This window comes from Lissotriton vulgaris, chromosome 8 (genome assembly GCF_964263255.1).
Source record: "Lissotriton vulgaris chromosome 8, aLisVul1.2, whole genome shotgun sequence".
Taxonomy (NCBI): Eukaryota; Metazoa; Chordata; class Amphibia; order Caudata; family Salamandridae; genus Lissotriton; species Lissotriton vulgaris.
This window is the reverse complement of record NC_141696.1, coordinates 140,462,088-140,486,502: the sequence shown is the minus strand read 5'-3', so window position 1 is coordinate 140,486,502 and position 24,415 is coordinate 140,462,088. Positions and strand designations below refer to the sequence as shown.

General features: G+C 46.5%; 1 protein-coding gene across 1 annotated transcript in view; it reads left to right on the top strand.

The window, feature by feature from the left end:
• The first annotated feature begins 3,550 nt into the window (after positions 1-3,550).
• Positions 3,551-24,415, top strand: part of MRPL48 (mitochondrial ribosomal protein L48) — a 51,365-nt gene continuing 30,500 nt past the window's right edge. Inside the window, exons 1-4 of the mRNA XM_086933837.1 lie at positions 3,551-3,706; positions 7,315-7,367; positions 11,519-11,556; positions 14,629-14,717. Of these exons, the coding sequence (XP_086789963.1) occupies positions 3,686-3,706; positions 7,315-7,367; positions 11,519-11,556; positions 14,629-14,717 (201 nt within the window). The 5' untranslated portion in view covers positions 3,551-3,685. The remainder of the gene's footprint in view (positions 3,707-7,314; positions 7,368-11,518; positions 11,557-14,628; positions 14,718-24,415) is intronic.

Genomic DNA, 24,415 nt, shown 5'->3' with positions numbered 1-24,415 from the left:
CTTGTAGATGGCTGAGAGAGAACTGCTGCAGCCTAGGAGGGGTTTGCACAAAGCTGCTTCACGAGCGTCCATTGAGATGCAGACAGCCGAATGCCTGACATAATATCGACAGACAGAATATCGAAATGCAAAAATATCGGAGCAAAAATATCGACAGCAAAAATATCGGAATCCTATCTTCATTAAGGTAAGTACAAAAATATCGAAAAAATAATATCGTAGTACAAAAATATCAGAATCAAAAATATCAAAGGAATCAAATAATTCCTACTAATTAAAAATTAATTTAACATAATTAAATTACTTCCCACCCTATTCCCCTATAAACCCACAACCCGCTACAGTAGTAAAAGTCAATATTTAATTAAATTACATTAAAAATAAATAATAAAACATAATAAATACAATATAATATACACTAAATTTATTTAAAAATTGATATTAGTAACATCGAAGTTATTAATTTCGATATTATTGACATCGATATTTACAACTTCGATATTACTGATATCATACCAATATCGATATTAAGACTGTCGATATTACTTACCTTCGATATTTTGTCCCATCGATATTTAAAAATCGATATTTTGTCTGTGTACCCAGACAGCCCTGAATGTGTCACGTTGTATGCAAATTAGAGAAGCAATGCCCATTTCTTTTCTGCCCGGGGCTCGAAAAATCGTAGAACCGTCGCTGATAGAAAAATAAAACAAAAAGTACCAAATCGCAATATTAAGGCAGGGCTTAAGGAGCAAGCATGCCACCAATCACTTGGTAGAGAGACTTACATCTGATTATGTGATGCAATGGATGGGGAAACAAAGGCTCACCGCTTGTTATTACTTCACAAGTACTTAAGAGAGGCATGCTTTTGACTTTGTTCAGTCCCTGTATATAAGACATATGCATGCACTGTAAGAATGTCAAATAACAATTTAAATACCACTATTTTGTTTTATTTCTTTTATAGCACTACTCATCCCAAACCAGGGTATCGTAGCGCTTTACATCATACGTACACATTATACATTGACAGTAAATCATAATTATGTAAACCAGAGTACAGGATGTATTACCTAAGACAGAAATTTAAACTTTATTGTTTAGTTAATTAAAACCATAACAATTTGATGAATGTCACACAACATATATAAAATGTATAAATGTATCACTAAAATGATTGATAAAAAGACTTAATGATAAGAAATTCAAATCAGTAATTGTTCATGTTGTTTGTATAGGTTTCTCAAATGCCTGCAAGAACTTCACCAGCTTACAGTGTATTCTTGGAGCGGTAGTGTCCAGACTTCCAATAATGGCTGATCTACATGTTCGTAGTTTCATGGACCGATAACTTTCCTTTAGGTATGACCGTTCCTTGGATAGCATCTTACAGTGACAAATTATGTGTATTAGATCCTCTTTAGGGCTACCACACAGTCGACAAGAAACATCATCAAGCAGTTTCCAGGCAGGTTCATTGGCTCGTGTCGGAAAGACGCCAAGTCTCAAAGCCATCAGCTTTTTCTTAATAAAAATAGAATAAGTTGTTTCCAGGTATAGTGCAGCTGTCAATGTCTTATAGCCATTTATCACAGCCCATGAGTGCGAACGATGGGAGAAAATGTCTTTGTCCAAAATTAACGAGTGGAGTTTGGCCACTTAATTTAGGGTCTGTTTTAGTACAGCAAATGACAGATTATTATCCCATAAGGTTTTTGAGCAGGTTGTCTCCAAAGCTTGCATGAGAAATTGATTTGCTTTGGACTTTTGGGGGGATTTAAGCTCTTTCCATTGGTAGTTATTCAGATTGTTATTACTTACTTTTTGCTTGATCTGATTCCACACCTAAATATATGAATATAGTCTCCCTGGTATTTCGTTTTTTAGTCCGAATTCAAGTCGCAATTGAGCTGGTGATGTCGTGCGTGGGAGTCGTAATACTTTTTTGTATATTTTAGTTGTCAAGGTGTTTAGTAGGTCGGCGTCCTTTCCATGCATTGCAACACTAGCATAGGTCAGGGTTGGGAGGACTTTATTTGCCATCACGGTTAGAAGGGGTTTAAGTGATGGCCCTTCCAGTTTTTTTGCCATGGTACTTAGTCCAAATATCAGAGCGCCCGCTCTTTGGGTCAGATAATTCTTCTGTTCTTTTAGGTTAAGTTTGACATCTATAAAAAAAACAAATATTTGTAAGCCGAGACTTTCTCTAGTGGTTTTCCTTTTAACCATATATCATGATGCAGTCCACAGCGGTTAGTAATCAACATGGTTTTAGTTTTTGAGACGTTTAATGCCAACTTGTTTGCCAACAAGAAAGCTGACAGTTCCGTTACTAATCTGGCTAGCCCCACCTTTGATAGGCTCAGGAGGACAATGTCATCTGCATAGGCCAAATGAGTGAGCTGTAAATCACCAAGTTTTGGTGGGTGGGCATTGCAGTGGTTCAATTTCGCAGAGAGATCTGAGATGAAAAGGTTAAAGACAGTGAGGGTTACAAGATGTAAGAGTCACATACCCTTCATAGCTTACTGTGCTATATTAGAATGAGTATAATGTATTAACTGCAAGTAACAAAAGAATCTCTGTGTTAAAAGCAGTAACCCATTTACCAATCTACATAAACTAAAAATCCGTCACTGCGTACACCCGATATGCTTTGCAGGAGACATATTAACCCTCTGTGCTACTATGATTCAAAACTGAGATTAGACAAAACAAAGATCTCTCCAGCAAGTGCATTAACCTGTAGGGTTATTTTACCAATATTATTATTCTCTGAGATTTAGTGGGCATACAAAGATCTATGCAGCAGGTGCCTTAACCCCATAAGATATTTCCAGAATTTGCAACAAATTAAGCAGAACAGATTTACTGCCACGTTTTTCCTTGTTGCCAATTACTTTGTGGCAGGGTTTTAAAAAATAAATGTATACGTTAAGGCCCAGATTTTGCATATCTTTTTTGGCACAACTCCAACAGCAAAATCTAATTTGCTAAATATTGTAATGGCCTCAAATGTACTCATGATAGACCTGCTACACATGCGTGTTAGGTTTTAAACTCTGATGTTACTTCTTGTGATGTCCCTTCCTGTGATGTCATGGGTTGTGATGCCACTTTCTGAGATGCTAATTGCGATGTCACGGGCCACGATGTCACTTGCATACCGCCTAACTTGGTTATTCCCCCACCAGTTTTATGAGGACTTGAGCCCTGCCTGGTGTGATTCAGTTCAAATCAGGCACTATACAAGAATAAAATGCTTCCTGAAAAAATACTGTAACACAACATTCTCGAAATAGGTAACACTCTTAGGGAATGCCTTATTAAAGCATGTGAAATATAAACAGAAACGACATGTATCACCTTAACTTCATTTACACTAATAGTATTCAGAAATCGATCAGTGGTGCTGAGGACATGAATACAGGGCTCGAAAGCCACCGGATTCTAAATACTACCGGGTCTGAGATTTGCAATGACATGTTTACTGTTGTCTGATTCTAAGCTCCTCCTAGGAACTTCTGTTCCCGGAACTAGATGTGCTCGGCTCGCGTGGAGGGAGGAGCAGCGGACAGAGCGTTCCCGCACTTCCTGTCCCCCATGCCGAGGTCTGTGCAGAGGTGAACGGGCAGGAGAAGACCGCAGATCGAAGGGGTCGGCCTGGCCACCGTGCAGGATGAATGCGGCCAAGGCAGCGGTAAGGATGAGGGCCCAGGCGAGGGGAGTGTGGGGCGAGAGACAATGGGGGAGAGATGCGGTAGGTGGGCGCTGTAATCTCACCCCTCTTCGAAAGCAAGCCGCACAGACATCTGCCAAAATATTGTGTGTTATGTAGGAAGCCAGTCCGAACCTCTGAGTTAAGCTTGCGTTGCATTCTGGGAGTTGCAGTTTCAATTGTTAACACTGTAATGGCTCAGAATCCAAGCATGGACAAGGTGTTGGGTAAAAAGAAAGGGAACTGGCTGAGGAGTCCACTCAAATCATATGTGAAAAGGCGTGGCACGCCTGTGGAACTGGGTAAATAATGTACAAACCGAGACAGCATTCATTCGAAAGAAATGTGAATATACACAAAAGATGCTGATTTTTTTTTAAAGTGAGGCAGCTCAGTGCTCAAGTGTCAACAACTCTTGACTCATTTACCAACCACCACCGTCCAGACTGTGTCTCTGTTATGCCTAGACTTGGAGGTATTTCACACCCTTGGACTTAAAATTGCACCGGCACCTGTGTGCTCTCTGAGTTTGCTTCATGCACTGTTGAAATCTACTGCCATCTTAATGTTTGGTCCCGATGATGACCCCCAGCTAGCCATTCCTTTGGGGACAGTCACTGACTATATTTTGGACATGTGTACGCAGAACTTTATCGTAATCTTACAGAGCCTTTGTTAATGTGTTGTATCTGTCAGCCATCGTCCTACAGGAGTGTTTTTACTCGAGCACTGCCCCGCATCACTTTTAGAGAGATTGAACCGTTTGTGAATATCGATTGGCTGGCATATTTCCAAATCCAAGTGTTGGTCCTACCTTTCTCTTTACATCTGATAACCTATTACATTTCAGTCTCCTTGGTCAGTACAAGTGTCCTACCAAAATGAATTCTATAGATGCAGCAGTAGATTCAAAGAGTAATCTCTGTATTCCATCTCAATTTAATTTCCGTATCATTTGGAATCTACTTCATTGAAATGCTCCACGAAGGAACTCCTGTCTTGGTTTATATGGCTCTACTGCACATATACTGCTGTATGGTACAGCCTCGACAACCCCCCTAACCCCACTCCATACATATACCCACTCTATGCCTATAATCACCAGTGGGTACTGTATCTGAGCAGTTCCAACTCTCAAATGGAATTTATTGAGAACAGTGTGGGACCTGCTCAGATTACTTTTCGAAATACATTGGCTATATTGAAGGACATGCTCATCACTTCATTATGCAGCTGCTTGCCTCTCTATTATGCTTTCGACGGCATACAATGCATGGACCGCCCATAATTTACTTATGAAAGGAAAAAACATGAGTAGGCTGTCCCTTAAAATGGATTGATTCCTCCTCACAGATAAAAGTCTTCAGATGCATATCAAGTTTCTCTCCCAGTGCCTCATAAGGTCACTTGCTATGGATCTCAGGGCTCCTCGTTGTCGTTTGTGATCAACACCAGCTTGCTCGAACTGTTACAAGTGCTAGGGAAACAGAATTCAATTTCAAATGTACACGCATGACAATCGTGTTCTCTGCCGCCTGGACGTAGTCACTCAAACACTGTTAGATTCCTCAACCACATTTACCTTTGAATAGAGGAGAACCTTGTATATACTAAAGCTGAGATGTTTGCGCTGGATGAGATGACACCTAAATCCTGCTGATTAATTGATTGTGAATTCTGAGATCACATCCTGGCCATGTCTCAGAGCATAAAAAAAATATGGGATTAACTGTCCACGGTGAACCTCTTTTGTTTCGTGGCTCAGGGTCATAGGTTTCTAGCTTTTCATGCTTTAGAAAGCCTTTCTCCGAATCCATCTAAAAGTAGATCTAAGCAGAACCTTTGTAGGGGCTTGATTGGTATAGCATTGTATGCAGTCTCCTGTACAAGATTCATATTTGAAGATTACAGAATCTGGAATTTAGATTGTGTGTTAACTCGAGGAAACACAATTTTGCGAAACCTGTTTTTTAAATCATCCCATTGGTTGTTGAAGGAATCCAGTAATGTATGCATGTGTGATACATGTATAGAGCAAATACGGCTGAAAGCTGCAGTCCTGTACATAATGAAAGGCAAAAATGCGGTCTGAATGTGGCTGAAGGGTAGCTGTTTTCTGAGAGTGGAAGTGACCTTTTACTTCATTGTGATAATCAAATTGTATATTCTGTGTACCAAACAGGTATACTGATGTCCAGGATGCGTACAAAACACTGACACCAAACTACACCCCTGCCAGAGTCCCTTGAGCAGCCATGTCTAATATGATTAATCAGTGAGTTTTCATACAGATAAACCATGGTGGCAGGTCCCTGGGCTCACAGAGGGGCAGACTTTTAAATGTTTTGAACTCTACTCTGAGCGCAATATTTAGACATCCGAGATTCAGAAGGTTATTTAACTCTGTGCCTACATAATAGTTTCAGCACTGTGTGGCTTCTGGGCTTCAGTCTACCTTCAACCCAGATACTTGCCCTGCAGTGCATATCACCTGTTGGTGCGCTGCATAGGCACCTTAGCCCCTATGTCTGCCAGCATTTCCATCACACTGTAATGTTTGGCATGTGGCTTTCAATACACATCCCCTTGACCATTTGCTGCTCTTTCCTTCAGGGTTGGGAGCCAAGTTAAAGGCCTACAAATATGTCCACTGCTTTGGTTTTAAGAAAAATCTGTGTTTGTGCCCTTTCTGCTTTTAGTTTGACAACATAGCATAGACATTTGAAGGATGCATCAAATATGTGATTTGGTTCCCTCTCATCCATCACCTCTGTTACTCCTGGTCTTCTATTCATAGTTCTAAAATCAGTTCGATGATTTCAGCTGCACTATTGGCATCCATGGCAATTGGTCTGTGTTATTTGCCTTTTAAATAATGTAAATACCTATTTTTTTAGGCTACAGAAAATCTACTAGGTCCATCTCTTTATGTGCATGAAGTAGTACATTTGTTGCCCAGATGTGTTCCAATGTTAGTGTTAAATGTTTGTCAATCCATGTTTTCAGGGTTAATTTAAGTCGAAATGATTCATAGTGATTCTCTGTGAACAAAGCAGACTCTCACACAGTAGCAGCCTTGTTTCACCTGATAAGTTTTTCCTTCTGCCTCAGCTAACTGAATGCCTAAAATAGCATTTTCTGTACCTTGAGAGGGTCCTGACTACCTTGGTTGTTGGGGCTGTTTTTCAGGAATTATGAATCTGTGCATCTTCCCTTTAGATAGATCAATTTTCCATAGATGCAAGTGACTTACCTCGATTTCTATACCATATTTCAACTTTTCAGGGAGACAATTTTAAAGGTGTCACAATAGGAGAAAAATTGTTGCTTGTTTTTCTTACTTGAGACAAAGTGTCTTATGTTCACCGGGATAGTGCTTTAACACCGAATATGCAAGATAAATTTACATAGACACAATAAGAAGTAATAAATTACACGGTTACAGTGCACTCTTCATGCTATTGAATCATCTAGTTACATTTTGTCACAGTATGATGGGTGACCAAGTCAATTATCCGGGGGCAATATCGTTCAATTCTGCAAAGCTATTTTAATAGACATATGTTCTAAAAAAGTTTCTTTTGTTTTAGGCACTGCGCTTAACAAGTGAAATCATTTTTGGACCAGCAGCAGCACTTTCTAGGTAAGTTAACATACACGATGGAGCTTCATGCAAACAGCCAACATTTTGAAAAATTAGTGTTAAATTTTGTACCCTTTGTACACAACGTTGATCATGGCCTGTTGCCAGGGGAGTAGCTTCAGGGGGTGTTTGGGATGTTACACCTCCCCAAATAAAGGCATTTTTGGCTTGAGAGTTGGGTCTGTGGGCCCTGAGTTGGCTCATCTATGCCTTTGTTGGATATTCTTGTCATCCTCGTTTTGAGTAAAACATTTTAACTTGTATTTTTTTCTGAAGCAACTTAGACAGAGGCCTACCTAATGCAAATAAGTATTGAACCTGTTCCTCGTAGAAACAGTGTATCCCAAACCTTAGTCATCCCGCCACCCCTCGGCATACTGTGTTTTTAGTTGGTAAATTTGCGATTCACCCCCTCTGAATCAGACTGACTAAGCTATGCCCCTGCCTTCTAGGATACTCTTTGCCTAAATCTGTCTCCTTGTATCTGTTCTTGCCTTCTATTCTAAACTGCCGACAGGTTAGAGAGGGCCCTTTCTAAAGTATCTGGGTTAAATTCTGAAATTCAAAAGTACAACCAGTGCTAGAAAGTAGGAGAATTGTGACGGATCCCGGTTCAGCAGATACTTATGAGCCCCCAGGTAAATCTCCTAAGTTTGTCCTGGTGTCATTTTCTGACATGGGACACATTCAGCAGTGTCCGCACACGTTGTCTGCATTTTGTTTGGTTCAGTTAGTGAAGGTCTTTCTTATTTTCACTTCCAGCAGGGCTCCCAAAAAAGGAATGGTTTAAAGGGCCATCAGCCCTTCTTTTGTTCAAGTATTATCCTGGCTGGGAGCCACCTGGAGCCAAACACCTTGGTGCCAATGTAGTAGAAGGAAGCAAAGGCTCATTCATACCTTATCACTGCACAAGTACTTTAGAGAAAATATGACTTGGGGTCACGTTTTTGACTTTGTTCAACCACCATATTTAAACATCTGCACGATGCAAGAATGCAAGAGGCATCAGTGTATGAGTAATTACACTAATCTTAAATGGCACCAACTAATTTTTTTTTTTAAATTAGTTCTATTATAGTGCTACTCCTCCCCGTGTAGGGTGTGGGCACACTTTACATCACACTCAGAGACACAATAAATCATACACGTGTGTAAATCAATGTACAGGAAATGTTACTGAAAACAGGAGTTACAATGTGTAGGCATCACATATTGTCCATACTTGTAGATATTCCATGCTAAGAGTGTCTGGCTGAGAGAAACACAATGTTAGGATTTAAAATGTATTGCAGTGATTGGGGTTGTCCGTACTAACAAGACCATTCATTCCCTTCTTTGAAGTTTTAGAATAACAACATATTGAGAGAAAAACCCAAAAAAGATCTAAACCCTTGATTTACAGTTTGCATTCAACTCTTTGATGCTGATAAATAGTTCACTGTTCTATATTAGGATTGCATTTTATGAACTGGAAGTCACAAAAAGGTCTTAATATCCAACTCTGTGATCTGGGTATTACATGATCTGCTTTGCAGCAGGCACATTAACCCTCTACGCTACTTTGTGGCTGAAAACTGTGATTGGACAAAACACAGAACTCTCCCAGAACTGCATTAACCACCAGAGTTTTTTTACCACCATTACAATCTCCTCAAAACTGCTGGACACGCAGAGATCTCTGTATCAGGTGTCTTAATCCTGTAAGATATTTTAAAAAAACTGCCTGTTTGTGACCAATTCATTAAGAACAGATTTGCTGTCACATTTGTACTTCTTCCCAATTATTTTGCAGCAGATTAAAAAAAAGTATGTATAAGTTGACTGTCAGACTCTGCTTTTCAAGCTCCGCCCCTCGTTTCTCGACTCCTTTTCCTCTGCCACACCTTAACCCCCAATTTATGGGTTCCCGGAGTAAATGTTTTCCATTTCCAGTACTATATGAGTCTTCCTAGAGTTTGCTTGGGACAAAAATGTGCCTTTCATCTCCCCCTTCCAGAGTGAAACAGGTGCATTTTCTAGGGCCCCAAAGGGATGAGACTAGTGACTGATGTCTCACTGCTCACATCTTAGCGCCTGTGTATAACTCTTGCTCCATTCCTGGTGCTGATACGGCATTTCATAAGCACCCATACCACATTGTGCTGTACTTATCGGGTGCACCATTAAAAATTCATTCTGTTTTTAAAACGAGGTATCACGCTGTAATAATTTGGCCTTTCCTTACTCTGTGGTTTACAAACTCAGGATGTTACTTTTTAGCTATGCTCGAATTCCAGCTTGTTGATCTTGGCAAAAATAATGTTGGTAAACGTCGACCGGTGCAGTAAATACAACAAAGTTCAGTATCACTGTTTGGTTGAAATAACCAGGATGTGTCAGAGTAGGGCTTTGGTACACACCCACCTTGTAATGTATTCTGGGACCCTCAGAAAAACTGGCTTTGTGGATTTACATACCTTTTGTTAACTGGTTACCAAGGCTTCTTTTTTTCTGGTTCCAGTATCCCCTGGGCTGCCACTCTGCCAATTCCTTACATTTGAATTTTACTTTTCCTGCGGTAGTGTGAAAATGCATTTTATGAAAACAAATATAAAGTAGGGTTGCCAAATGAAAAATGCCAGCCATGTGTAGTTTGAAGAGCCTGCAAAGACCTTGTCTTGACACTAAATAGGCTTATAAATCAAATAGTATATATTCATTTGTAATGTGACTTTTCTCTTTGTTCCCTTTAAATATTAATCATATATTATTGGGGCTGCCCTAGAACAGAATTAAAAGTGCCTGCTAGTTATATTTGGTGATAAAAGTATACACAGATAAGTGCTTAAAATACGGCTTTAGGTGACTTATTATTTTTGTACCGTCTTGGACATCAAAAGAATGAGGTGGGTACCCTAATCATAAGACTGGAAGTTAGTTGCAGGATCGGAATATTATTTATTCCCTCTACCCTCAAACCCTAATTAATGCCATAATAGCAATAGTTTAACTTGTATCTGAAACTGTAGGCCGCTGTCAATAACATGCTGAGTTACTTAAAGTGTTTGGGAATGCACCCTGCATTCAGATGACTTATTCCTCAATCTTGCCCTTCACTTTCACACTCAAAATGCACTCACACTGATTACCATGCACTCACACTATTCACCCTGCACTCATAGTGATGACTCTGCACTCATAATGCATGTGCGCTGTTCACCCTTTACCTCATCCTGCAGTCACACAAGCACGCTACTCACCCTGCACTCATGTGACACTTCACTCACCTATCTGCCTCACTGCTCAATCTGCAATCTCAATCAAACAAGCCCATCACTAACCATTCATTCATTTGTCCCACTCTGCACTTACATCTGCACCCAAATTCCTATGGTCACCGTACACACCCTACAGTCACTCCTCTTACCCTACTCTCGCACTGTTGCATCGCTCACTGTGCACTCACATGGGCCCTCCTGTCATCCACACAGTGCAGAGGATAATGTGCCTGCTACAAAGAACATGTACCGTGCAGATCACAGAACTTAGTGTGAGTAAACTATGAGTAGTGCTATAAAAAAATGAAATGTTTGTTAGAAAGGTGCTATAATAATAATAATAATAATAATAATAATAATAATCCACATTTGTAAAGTGCGAACTATCACCCGTAAGTTAGGGTCTAGTTGCGCCCCTGGCTGTGCCATATCTCCTCCTCCCAGTCCCAAGTCCCACTCCCAGCCTGACACTCTCAGCACAGAGTGCGCTGCTAGCCCCATATTGGCCAGCCTACCCCTGCCCCACCTCCCCGTGCCAGGAATGGCCTGTCAGTGCCGGCCTCCTCCACCAGCCCTGGCCGGCTGCCAGTGTATCCGGCTGAAAGACATTAGAAGGTGGGCCCGCACCGCCTGAGCTCGCAGAGCTACTCTGACCGGTTTCTGTGGAGACCAGCCCGCGCGCTGCAGAGACAACCCCGGTATTGATTACGCTTCTTCCTGCGCTGCCCGGAAGTGGTCCCTGGAGACCGTAAAAGGGTTCATTCCTTTGTGCTCTCAAGCAGTGGCCGGCAGGGAGGCTGATTTACTAAGCTTTGGCCTGCAGTGTTTGGCATGTGCTGTCTCATAGCTACCAGGTCTAAGATATTTATTGCGTTTTATTGTCTTTCTTACTAGATTATCCGCACAGAAGCAGCTTCCTGTCAGCTCAGCAGGTATAGTAAGCTTGAGTGATTGGTTTAAAAGAACCCTTTGTTAGAAACGTGAACTATAATTTGGAAATTAGTATTTTAAAGCACAAAATATAAATCCACTGTCACAGTCCTAAAGTAGTCCTGGGTTGCTGCGCTACCATGCACACCCTTAGTAGCATTGCATTGTAGCATCTCTATAGCGCTGAAGTACCCCTTGCGGGGCTTCAGAGCACGTAGTGTTGATTTAGTAATTTGTTATTTTATTTATTGTGTGAAGGCTGGATGAAGATGTTGGTGGAGGTGCTGGGTGCGAGTGGTTGCTGGAGGCCTCCACTATGAGTGAGGTGTTTTGATGAGGTACATGAGACCTAGAGACGTGCTCCAGGCCTGATGCAGCAGCATGTTACACGTGCTGCAGTATGCCACAACCGCCTGTACACACCAAGGAACTTGTGGCCCGTGAGGTTGTTGATCAAGATTTAGGGAATAGCCGGTGTTTATTTGTCCTTCTGAATTCTAGCTACTTGCGACTGGTTCTAATTCTCTTCAGGGGGTTGTGCAGCTGCAGAGCTTGCAAGTGGAGTTTATTTTATTGTTTAGTTACCACTTTTAAAGCACAGGGCTATGAATTAGAAAGTGTCTCAGAATGAGGGCAGTTTTTTAGAAAACACATGACCTAAGTTAAATACAAGTCTGTCATAAATAATGTAGCAATACTGATCGTGCAGCAGCCCACACTGTTGGCCTTTGCCCTCGTATGGGCCTGAGCCAGAGAAGATTGTGCACAAGGAGTGTCTTTGCCAATAGGTTGCATTATTGACTGGCTTCGTGGTCAGTAACGCTATTGACAGGTGAACGTGCCAGCTCATTCACCACCCCTTCTGCAGTGGGCCTAAAATGTCAGCTTCTGTTGTGAGAGCTGCACCTGCGGGCCCGACTGGAATTCATAGACTGTATTCTGGGGAGCTGCATTTACTGTGCCCCGCTCCCCGAACATGAGGGTTAATGCACTAAAAATGCATTTCTTTAGGGTTACAGGCATGTCTTTCCAATGCTCAATAAGTATGTTTCTTAGTGAGAACAGTTGCTTTAGACATGATCGTAAATACCGTTTTCCTGGGGTTTTCTACATGTATAATTATCCGTCTCACAAGCATCTTTAATATGTAGGATGCAACTGAAACCCACTTGCAAGATGACCTGACGGTGCAGAACCCTAGTAGTTACATTACCGCCCAGTTCAATACCTAATTTGTTCAAATTAACCAGAAAGGAAGATAGTTTATTGTATTGCAACTGAAGACATCATTTCCACACTGAGCTCAACAGTGAATCGTCTCTGCCATGGATCTGTTGTATCTTGTACCTACTTTTACTGTACTTGCATGAGACGAGACCGCATAGGATTAGCTGTGTGTGCTCCTGTTCTGCTTTTTTGCTACCATGGTATATTTCATGCAAGACATACCTATCTATGGCCTCAGTTTATTGGTTGGCATTGCTTTATCTTTGGCTTTTTGGGGTGATGCCATGTTAGGCTCATCAACAGGCTACCTATGCATTATGTTTTTTGTGGTATTTACAGGTTCGGATCTATGAAATACAGTCTTAGTTCTGCAAGTGGCTGCTGTTCCGTCCATTATTTTAGGTGTTGCTAGATAAGTCCACCTAGAGAAGCTCTAGGTTGATGACGTGGACCTGTCATAGGTTGTATTTTCTTTGGGGTGTTGTTACATTAAGCCCTCCTACATGTAGTCTTGGGTCTAACAACAACCATTTCATGCTGTATGTTTTCTTCGGTTGTTATGTTAAGCTCTCCAACTGGTGGTCTGGGTGCAAGAGTTGAATCATTAGTGCTTTGCGCTTTCTTGCGGTGTTCTTGTGTTAAGCTCCTCGACAACCTACATGGTATCATGCGCTGGCCTCTCTATGCTTTGTGCTTTCCTTGAGTGTTGGGGCCGTGCAAGTGTGTGCCTAGCATCCGTGGAGATCGCTCTGATAGTGCAAATTATTTATGGTGCCCTTTGAGGTGCAGGGAGGATCAAGTCTAACATATGCTTTAGAATACACACGGTGGTGGTTGGCAGAGGCCTGGGAGGAAGGCAACCCATAGGAAATACACAAATGTCACCAAGCTTGGTATATTACTTGTGGCATGTAGCAGCCCATAGAAATGGGCAGTAAGTGACCGGCCATCTTATGTGGTATGAAGAGTCCTTCAAGGAGTCAAACAGAGGAGCAATTATTGTAGGGCTTGGTGAGTCTTCCTAGGATTTTAAATTAAAAAAGGCCTGGGATGTTTTCTCTGGATTACTTCACAATTGAGAAAATAGCAGTTCCAAGAGCTGATTAGGAGGACTCGCACTTGCAGGGTTAGAAGCGGCAAAGTTAAACTTGGTCTCCCCAGCAATACCGCAGATTGTCATTCCTGCTGATGGCATCGGTCTCACAAAAACAAGAGTTGCCTAATTATCTGCCAGTTCAGGACATTTTTTACATGTTATAGTATTTGTTGTAAGCAAATTTCTTTTTACGACAGTGCTGCTGCTTGCGCAAACATACATTTGATTGGGTCTTGAAGGGGCTTTCAAATGTGTCTGAGATAGACCCCTGTTGAAGGCATTGAATGACCGATCTTGTTATGAGTGGTAGTCCACGATTGACAGATGAGCATTTCAAGGATAGTTGGGCGGGATTAGTGCAACTGCAGGAAGGAAAGGGTTGTACTTCCAGGTGGTGGCAATGTTTAAACAGAGCACTGGAAGTCTAAGAGTACATTTTCTTTCAGGTGAGCCTTTAATCCATGAGACTAGACAGGTAGTTGTTTGGTGGTACTAGGGGCAGGAAAGAGAATAAATACTGGAGGTAAAATTGTGAGTTGCGCAGAATTTTTAAGAAAGGTCATTTTTAAGACGTCAAAGCATTCTGAAAGAGAGCTTCCCTTTAAAAGCTGTGCAATGTCAGTATCTGATTGAACTTGGATAACCAAATATTCTTGCATTGAATTCCATTTGGTCGTCGATGTTGACTTACTAAAATGGCACTGGTTGCACTTTTACTGAAGGAGAAACTCTCTTTGCTTTCATCTCTAAGGTGGCGATTGGCTGAGTGGTCGCAGGCATTACAGGTCCAGGCCTACTCATGGCATTGGGAGGTACAAGCACCTGCTGATCGAGGAAGCGGTAAGAACTGTACTCTCGATGTGGAACAGATCTGCTGTTTTAGTTTGCCAGTGATAAACACTGGATAGCCTCTTCTCTCATCATTTCATATTGTTATACAGAAAACCACCAGGAACTGATAACAAATTTAAAGCCACGTTTCTGTATCCCTGTGTTTGGCCAATCATCCTATTAATTGGGTGTGTAGCATGGACCACAAAACAGGTGACCTGATTTTTTTTTTTTTGATTTTTTAAAAATAATTTTTATTGTAAGCATACCTGTACAGGCCTTTACATATAGAAACAGCGTCATAAGAGCGAGCAGTTATACAATGTGGTTTGTCGGACAGTACACAGCCGTTATGCCCACAGCCCGGAGGTTGGGCGGCGATGATGTCTCTGCTCTTCCATGCCTGACGTTCGAGATAGAGGAGTGGCTGTCATTCGGATCTTGTGCATGCCTACTTTTATAGTCCTACCCAACTGTGCGCAAATACCCCCAACTCCCACCCCCTGCGCTAATCCTAGAACTCCCCCCCCTTGCCCCATCCCACCCACCACCACCCATCTAAGGCTTCTCTAGCGGATATTCCTGGAGTACTGGCAATAGCCCCCCTGCATAATTGCTGCTCCTGGGCGCTCAGCTAGCTTCCCCCACCCTATCTTCTTCGGGGGCCTCCTCCTCCTCGTTAGCCTCGCTATCTCTGAGTGCTTGAACCATCACTTCCCACGAGGTCGCAGTGTCTGCCGCAGTTTGGCTAGGGGTCCTGCGCGCAAGCTGGTACCTATGTGTGCTGTCAGCCGCCGCCCATTTTAGAAATTCCTGTCGCCACCTCCGTGGAGTTGGTCCCACCTTCGCCTTCCAGTTCCTAGTGACCTCCCTCTTAGCCACCATCAACCCCATATCGATGAACTTGCTCGTGAGTTTGGTCTTGGGGGTATGGGGAAACCAGTGCAAGAGGCATTCCGCCGGTCCATAGTCTATAGCCCTATCTGTCACCTCATTCAACACCTCCCCTATTTCCTGCCAGTAACCCCGTAGGGCCGGGCACGCCCATAGCATATGCACTAATTCCGCCCCTTCCTCTGGGCACCGGGGACAGGTCGCTGTTGCCGCACCGAAATACCGCCTGATCCTTCCCGGGGTCATGTACGCCCTGTGTAATATGTAATAGTGGATTAGTTGGAATCGAGCGTTTCTCGTGCTGTTGCGAGCCCTACGGATAAGCTGTGCCCACGTTGTATCAGGTATGTCCTTACCCAGGTCCGCCTCCCACTTGGCTTTTAGGGTTGTAAGAGGGGGAGCGGTCTCTCTAACCATTCGGTTGTATAGGCACGTTACCGCCTTGACCGTGCCCGCCGCCATCATAGTGTACTGGCACGCCGCCGCCGTCTCAGGTTCCTCAAGTCCAGCACCCCAGTGGGCCTGCATTGCTCTGGTTACTGCCGCATGAAGCAAAAATCCCCCTCTTGGGATATCAAAGCGGTCCATTAACTCCTGGAACGGGAGTAGCGCGCCATTTTCGTAGAGGTCCCCGACCACCTGTACTCCCGCCTCCTCCCACCCCTGAAGCTGCGACCAGTCGCCGCCATGTGGCAAGGCCGTGAGCATGCCCAGAGGGATCTCCGGTGCATATGGGCGCCGAACCCCCGCCCTCCTCTGCACTCTGTTCCAGCATTGTCGGTACGTGCGCTGTTCTAGCGACAAATCCCGACTGTCCAGCCGCTGCTGGAGGGTAATATACGCTAGGACGTGTCTGGGTGTTCCCCGCAAGCTGTCGTCCTCCGGGCCCCGATATACTCTCGCTACCTCCTGCGTGAAGATCTGCAGTTGGGCTGCTAGATAATAAAGCTCAAAATCTGGCACCGCCAGTCCCCCCTCATCTTTCGGGCGAGAAAGCGTGGCGAGCGCCACTCTGCATCGCCCCGCTCCCCAAATAAACGTCGTTATCAGAGACTTAAGCAGCCGAAAAAAGGAGCTGGGTAGCCAGATCGGGAGCGTCCGGAAGTAGTACAACAGTCTCGGCAGGGCAACCATCTTTAGCAAAGAGATCCGGCCCGCCACCGATAGCGGCAACGTGGCCCAAAAGGCCATACAGCCCCGCAGTCCTCGCACGCATCTCCCCAGGTTGCCCTCAAACAGGGCCTCCGCCGTATGATAAATATGGACCCCCAGGTACTTAATGCAGGCCGGTTCCCAGGCCGCCTCTGACCGGTGTTGTGGCTGGGCTGTGCCCTCCTGCAGCGGGAACAGACTCGTCTTGGGCCAGTTGACCCTCAGGCCCGACAGTTCTCCGAAGCTTCCTAGCAACGCTTCCGCTCCCTGCAGGTCCTCAACGCCGTCGCGGAGGAATAGCAGTAAATCATCGGCATACAGCGAGATAAAATGCTGTCCGTCTCGGGCTCGCACTCCACGGAAATGCCGTCCCGTCCGGGCCTCAGCCGCCAGCCGTTCTATAGCCAACGCAAATAGAAGCGGCGAGAGGGAGCAGCCCTGCCGAGTGCCGCGCTCTACCGGGTAGCGGAGGGACACCGTCGACCCTACCCTCACCCTCGCCAACGCCTCCGCATATAGGACCTTCGTCCAATGAATATAGCCCGTTCCTAGCCCAAACCGCTCCATCACAGCATAGAGGTAGTCCCACTCCAGGCTGTCGAAGGCTTTCTCAATGTCGACCGAGAGGACCAGCTCCGTCCCAGCCCCGCCGTCCAGCCCGTCCATGAGACGGACAAGCCTCCTGACGTTTATGGTGGTGTTGCGCGTCGGTATAAAGCCGTTCTGGTCTTCGTGCACAAGGCTCGTCATGTGAGGTAGGAGCCTCGCCGCTAGTATGGAGCTCAGGATCTTATAATCTGCGGTGAGCATGGAGAGTGGTCGATAGGACGCGGGGTCACTACTCTCTCTGCCGGGCTTCAGCAGTGGAACCACTAACGCCTCCCGCATTGACTGAGGTAGCCGGCCCGCTTCCTTGGCCTCTTTATATACGTTCAGTAGTCGCGGTGCCAGAGCGTCTAGGTACTTACTATAGAACTCTATGGGGAGCCCGTCAATACCCGGCGATTTGTTCAGTGCCATGCGCCGCACCGCCGACTTGATCTCCCCCAGCACAATGTCCGAGCCCAGATCCTTTGCCTGTTCTGCCTCTAGCCGAGGCAGGGGCAATCCAGATAAGAAGGGTTCCGCCAGCCCCGTCCTGTCGCCTGGGGAGCTCTCTTACAGTCCCTCGTAATACGCCTGGAAGCCGTCGACTATGCCCAGCTGAGTGTGTTGCATCGCGCCCGCCGCATTCCTCAGTTGGAGTATGGGAGCGCATCGTCGAGTGGGGTTCGAGAGCCACGCTAGGAGGGTGCCCGCCTTATCGCCTTCCACGTGGGAGCGCAGCACATAACGCTTATAGTCGAAGGCTCGGAGCCTCTCCACTTCAATGGCTACTGCCTCCCTAGCCGAGCAGAGCGTCTCCTGGAGTTCTGGGCGCCCTGGCTGCTCCTTCTCCACCTCCCTCAGCCTGGCATCCGCCTTGGCCAAATCGCCCAGCAACACCTTCCTCACGCCCACATAATCCCTAATACAGATGCCCCTGACCACTACTTTAAAGGCGTCCCACTCCGTCGCCCTAGTGGACGCCGTTCCTTCATTCTCCGCGAAGTATTGAGCCACCCCCTCCGCTAGGGCCGCCCCGAAGAGGGGGTCTTCCAGGGTCTCAGGCCGCAGTTTCCAGGTAGGGACCCTGGGTGGCTCCGCCACCCACGCTAGCTGGATCAGGAGCGGATTATGGTCTGAAATCGTTCTCGTCAGGTACTCAGACCCCGTAACGTATGGCAGCACCCCTCGGGAGCAGAGTATCGTGTCCAGACGGACATGTAAGTCGTGGAGCCCGGAGAAAAATGAGTAGTCCCGGTCAGTCGGGTGCTGCCCGCGCCAGACATCCACAAGTTCCCAGCTCTCTTGCCACTCCCTTCTGCCTCTAGATAGCCTGTGGACCGGGGAATCGTGTAAGGGAGGGTGAGACCTATCCAAAGAGGGGTCCGCAATGGAGTTAAAGTCGCCCCCCAGAAGGATCGGGCCCGCCAGGGAGTGAGCTAGCTGTCCCGAAAGCGTTGCGAGGAAAGCCAGCTGGTCCACATTTGGGGCATATATACTAGCTAAGATAACCTCTCTACCTTCCAGCTTCCCCTCCACCACCACATACCTCCCTTCCTGGTCTACCCATTGGCGCGTAAGCTGGAAAGGTGTGCCTGCTCTAATCCATATTAGTACCCCCCTAGCATAAGCTGAATAGCTGGTGTGGAAAACCTGTCCCCGCCATCTCCTCTGTAGCGCCGCCCCCTCCTGCCGTGTAAGATGTGTCTCCTGCAGCATTGCGATGTGCACTCCCCTTCGTACTAAATAGGCATGTACCTTGTGTCTGCGCTGCATAGTATGTAGGCCCCGCACATTCCAGGTAATACAGTTCAACTTTTGCGCATTAGCCATTGTCCCAGTGATCCGGTCGAAACCCTCACTCCAGTTCTCGCCCTTCGGTGGTGGTGGTGCCCCCCCTGAACAAAACAAAACATCCCAACAGTCCTACCCACGGTGTACCCAGGGTCAACACCTGCAAGAAGAACAAACAATCCCCAACTGTGGAACCCCACCCCTCCCCCAGAACAGGCCCCAATATCATGATATCAGTCCCCATCCAAACTCCCATACCTGATTGACCCAGGTCTCAACTACACAGCCGCAGCTGTGGGTGCCTTAAGGGCCTACGGAGCGCGGACTCGGCCAGAGGGGGGCTGCGCCGCCTAGCTCCCTGCCCCCTCCCCAATTACCCATGCCCTCCCCGCTCTGAGCTCCCTGGTGTGCCCCGGTCCCCGCTATACTCGCAGGCATGGGTTCTCCTCCCAGCTCCCAAACATTACCCATTGTCTTCTGCCAGTATTTCAGACATTCAGGATCTCGTCCGCCGTTTGCGGTGTCACCAGCGGCCCTCCAGTCCGATGAATCCCAGAGAGGTCCGACTCTGAGCCCGAGGCCGATACATGAGTGTCCGAGTCCGTGGCCCCTCTGGAGTCGGGGCCCTCTGCCCGTCCAAGCTTCTCCACTTCCAGTAATGCGGCCTGCCGTTCTGCTTCAGTCTGGGAGGCCGTCGGGCCCAGCCTCCCCCTTCCACGCTTCTTCAGCCTCTTTGATTTCCGCAGCCGTGCTGGTGAGCGCTCTCGCTCCTTCTCCCGTTCCTCTTGCGCCTTGGCTCCGTCGGTTCCAGCTTTGTATGTCTCCCACCAGTCCCAGGCCTCCGCCGACGTGCTAAAGAAGATCGCCTTGTCGTCTACCACCACTCGCAGCCTGGCAGGGAAAAGTAAGGAGTAGGCAATCCCTTCAGTCCGCAGCTCTTTTTTGATTGTAAGGAAGGAGGCCCGCTGCTTCTGTGTCTCGAAGGTGAAATCCGGAAAAAGTGTGACCCTGCTGTTCGCAATCTGAAAGGGGCCATCCTCCCGAGCCTTCCGTAGGAGGAGATCTCTGTCCCTGTGGTGAAGCAACTTGGCTATTATCGGTCTGGGCGGGAGCCCGGGCTTGGGAGGTCCCGAGGGGACTCTGTGAGCCCGCTCCAGAGTGAAGAATGGCGAAAGTCCTTCCGGTGCCACCACTGTTTTTAGCCATTCCTCCATGTAGGCAACCATGTCCTTCGCTCCCTCCGTCTCCGGCACGCCTACGATCCGCACATTACCGCGCCGGCTCCTATTTTCAGCGTCTTCCGCCCGCCGTTCCAGGGTGCGTATGCGGTCTAGGGCCTCCGTTAGCTGTCTCTCGATCACCTTATGGGCCGGCGCTAGCTCCTTGATCACTGTTTCGGCATCCTTGACCCTGTCCTTTAGTTTGTCGTGGTCCGCCCGGAGCAAGCCCAGCCCCGACGCCACCTGCGCTATATCGTTGTGGAGCGCATCTCGAGTGGCCGTTATGGCATCCAATATTCGATCTTGCAACCGCTGCAGGTCTGTCTGCTCGGTGGGGCCCCCCTCCGCCGCACCAGATGTTGCCGCCTCCTCCGCCTTGGTTCTTGGCTTCCCCATCGCAGTAGGCCTCGCCGCCCACTACCTCCCCTGCAGTCTGCGTTGCCCCGGGCCTCTGCCACGTGGCCCTCTCCTGTGCGCTATGGGGTCGCTCTGCGCTGAAGCCGTGCTCCAGAGGTATTGTCCGCCTCGCAGCACGTCCCCCGGGGCCTGTGGCAGCCTGTCCTCTCCCCCCTGGGCTAGTGTTCCTGGTGTACTTCGCCACAGGGGACCCGGCGCCGCCGAGGATCCTTCGCTGGTTTTTGGGCCCCTCCGCTATGCCCCTGCACACCTCTATAGCGTCCGCGGCGAAGGGGGGGGGGGGAGGGGCCCCGAGTTATGACGCACCGTGCTCCGTTCCTCGAGGTGCACTGCTCTAAGTGGCCCCCTCTCACCTGCTGGTGTGACTTGGGCTCAGAGCTGGGACGCTGGTCTGTTGCTCGTCCTCACGGCGGTGGGGGCCGCCTGCCTGCACCATCCGCTTTGGCTTCCCCGGGCGGATCCTCTCCTCCCGCAGTCGCGGTCTCAGCGCTCCGCTGCCGAGGGTGAAGGAGCGGCTTCCACAGCGGGAGTATCGCCGCCGGGGCCACCCGAGCCGGTGATCGCGCCCTGTGCTCAAGCTCCGGCAGCGCGGACCTCTGTCTGTTCCCCGGACCCTCAGGGCTCTGCCGTGGCCGCCATCTTACGTGCCGCTCTCGATCTCTCCGCCCTGGTGGCCGCCGCGATCGGCGGTCGTTCTCGCCTCTGCTTAGCCGCTGGCCGTTCAGATTCCGCCCAGCCAGTCACCCGTTAAGGTTCAGATCGGCGCCGGGGCACACACTGGCTCTTCGGCCCCTTCTGCAGGATTATTGTGGGGAATAGGCACGGAGCTCTGGGCTCACGCCGCCATTTCCCTCGGCGCTCAAGCCACGCCCCAAAACAGGTGACCTGATGTGCTGCGCAATGATATTGATCTACTGTTTATTCAGTGGTATTCAAAGAGGAGACGGAGATATCCAAATGGGATGGGTATTCAGAGAAGAGATAAAGGTAAGTGCAGGAGATGGGTATTCAAAGAAGCAATGGAGATGTCTGAAGTAGCTGGGCATTCAGAGAAGAGATAAATGTATATGCAGGTGATAGGTTTTCAAAGAAGAGCGATATCTGAAGTGGCTGGGCATTTGTACGGATGATCAGGCTCCCCGTGCATAAAGCATCCAGTACCGTTTGGCGATTATTCACCCTTGAACAAAAGAATATGGCAGGTATCAGAACCAACATAATAGGGTGGAAGTTATTTGTTTACTTGTTCTAATCTTGTCTAAGGTAGAGGAAGACCCTCAACTGGTGAAATTAAATTAAATGAAATTTTAATTTATAACTCGCACTAATAGCCATAGGTGTCTAGGCACAGATACTTTGATAAAGAGAAAGAAGAGACTAAAACTAAGTATGGTGAGAAATACGAAATTTAAGGAACCTTACTTTTTAAACAACTAGGTTTTCAGAAGCTTGCAGAAGGAGAGAAGGTTAGATCCTTAAGCGCTGGGGGCAAGATGTTCCACAGCCTAGCTGTGCCCGCCACAAAACATCTGCCCCCCAGGAGGCTGTTTTAGCCCTTGGGATTACAAGATTAAAAGCTGATTAAGAGTGGAGCTGCCTATCGGGAATATACCACACAAATCTTTGTTTAAAATAGTCAGTCCCGAGCCCATATAGTGCTTTAAAGGCAATGCAGAGGGACTTAAATTCGATTAGTCTTCTAACTGGCAGCCAATGCAATAGTGGCAGGGCATGAGATACCAATTGATATTTTGGAAGGGCAAGCAAAAGGCGTGCTGATGCATTTTAGAGAACCTGCAATTTGTTTAAAAATCTTGATTGCATATTGAAAAAGAGTGCACTACAATAGGCAATCTTTGCTAAAATAGGCACAGAAATTAGAGATTTCTGCTAGTCAGAAGGAATAAAAGGTAACACGTTCCTAATGGTTTTCATCATGAGAAAGCAGGAGGAGGTAGTGGTGTTTACTTGGTCTTTGAAAGAAGGTTTATCATCCAAAATAGAATTTTTACCTTGGTAACTGGATTACGAAGATCTTCTATTTCCTGCGGCCACCAATTAGGTGTCCAAAAAGTGGTGCCACGCCCAAATAGTAGAACCTCATTCTTTCCTGAGTTCCACTTGAGACAATTTCTGGACATCCGCATTCCAACTTCATGCATACAATCAAGGAATCCAGAAGCAGTGTCCTCAGGACCATCGGCCAGTGATGCTACAATGTGCGTGTCCTCAGTGCATGACAATAATGAAAAGCCAAATGAATAAGTGTCAGACTTAACAATGAGCCCTGAGATACCCCACAGGGGAGAGAGATAGGAGTGGACCTAAACCCATGAAACTCCACCAATTAATCCCTGTCTGAGAGAAAGATTTAAGAAGGTTGAGTGTCTTGCCCCCGATGCCCAAGGCGAAGTCTATCATTGAGAAGACCATGATTGACCATGTCAAACCCCACGGAGAGGTCCAACAAGATCAAAACCGTCTTCCCACCTTTGTCCAAAATATCCCTAATCCTCTCCGAAACAGTGATCAGCACCAGCTCAGTGCTATGTTGGCTTCTAAAACCGTATTGTGTGTCATCAAGGAGATTATTATTCCTAATGAACTGTGAAAGTTTGATATTCATTGCTTTCTCTGCAATCTTTGCGGGAAAAGGCAGATGAGAGGCCTATAGTTGTTGGGGTCCCTGCCAACCAAATTGGGTTTTTTTCAACAAAGGGAGAATAGAAGCTCTCTTCCACTCTCTAGGGAAATCTTCAAATTGCTCTTATCCTACCAGCTGGGTGGGGTGAAGATCCCCCTCCCACCCCCCAAGCAGAGTGGCTTGGAGCTCACCCAACTAGACTCTTTAGAACTGTGGCTACTGATCCTTCTGCCTCTGGCTCAAACAGACTCCCTTCTTCCCACAGTCTAGCACTGGGAGGCCCTAACACCCTGTGGGGCAAAGGGTAAGATGAGTTTAATAAGCATGCCACATGTCCTCCTGGCCTAAACTTTACATACAATTCAAGCATTGGCAAAACCTGTAGGTCTCACCTTTGTGGCCTATTGGTTTACCAATGATTTCTACCATGCTGCACAGTATCTACAATTCTATGCAGCATAGCTAAAGGGGAAAAAAACAAAGACTTTTGACGCAGCTTCACACATCACTTTGTAAATAACGCTAGCGCTTTTATTTATTTTTATTTACTAACCGAGTTGGAGAAAAAACGTGCAACAGAGAGCATCATGGGTGCGGGGGAAAATATGTAAATAAAAACACACACACTATAGTGGAGTGCTTTACACAAAAGAGAAAAGTAGTGCTTGAAAAGCAAGCATTGGGAGCAGTGATGCCAGTCACTCAAAGAGATTATAAAGAGGCAATGCCCCATGGGACGGACACATACAAGATTGACTAACTGGGACACCAATAACAAGCAGGCAAATGACAGTGACTAGGGAAGCTAACCAAGAGACCTAACCTAAAATTGTGTTGGCCAAGGACAAGCGAGAGGGAACTTTACGTTTGCTTCCCCATCACAAAAGTAAAATCAGTGGGGCTAAAGTGATCGGTCCTTCATGATTTTGTGTCTATATGTATTGATAAGGGTATTTGGTCCCTATTGATCTTGGCGTGTAACAGTCTTTAACTTCTCCCAC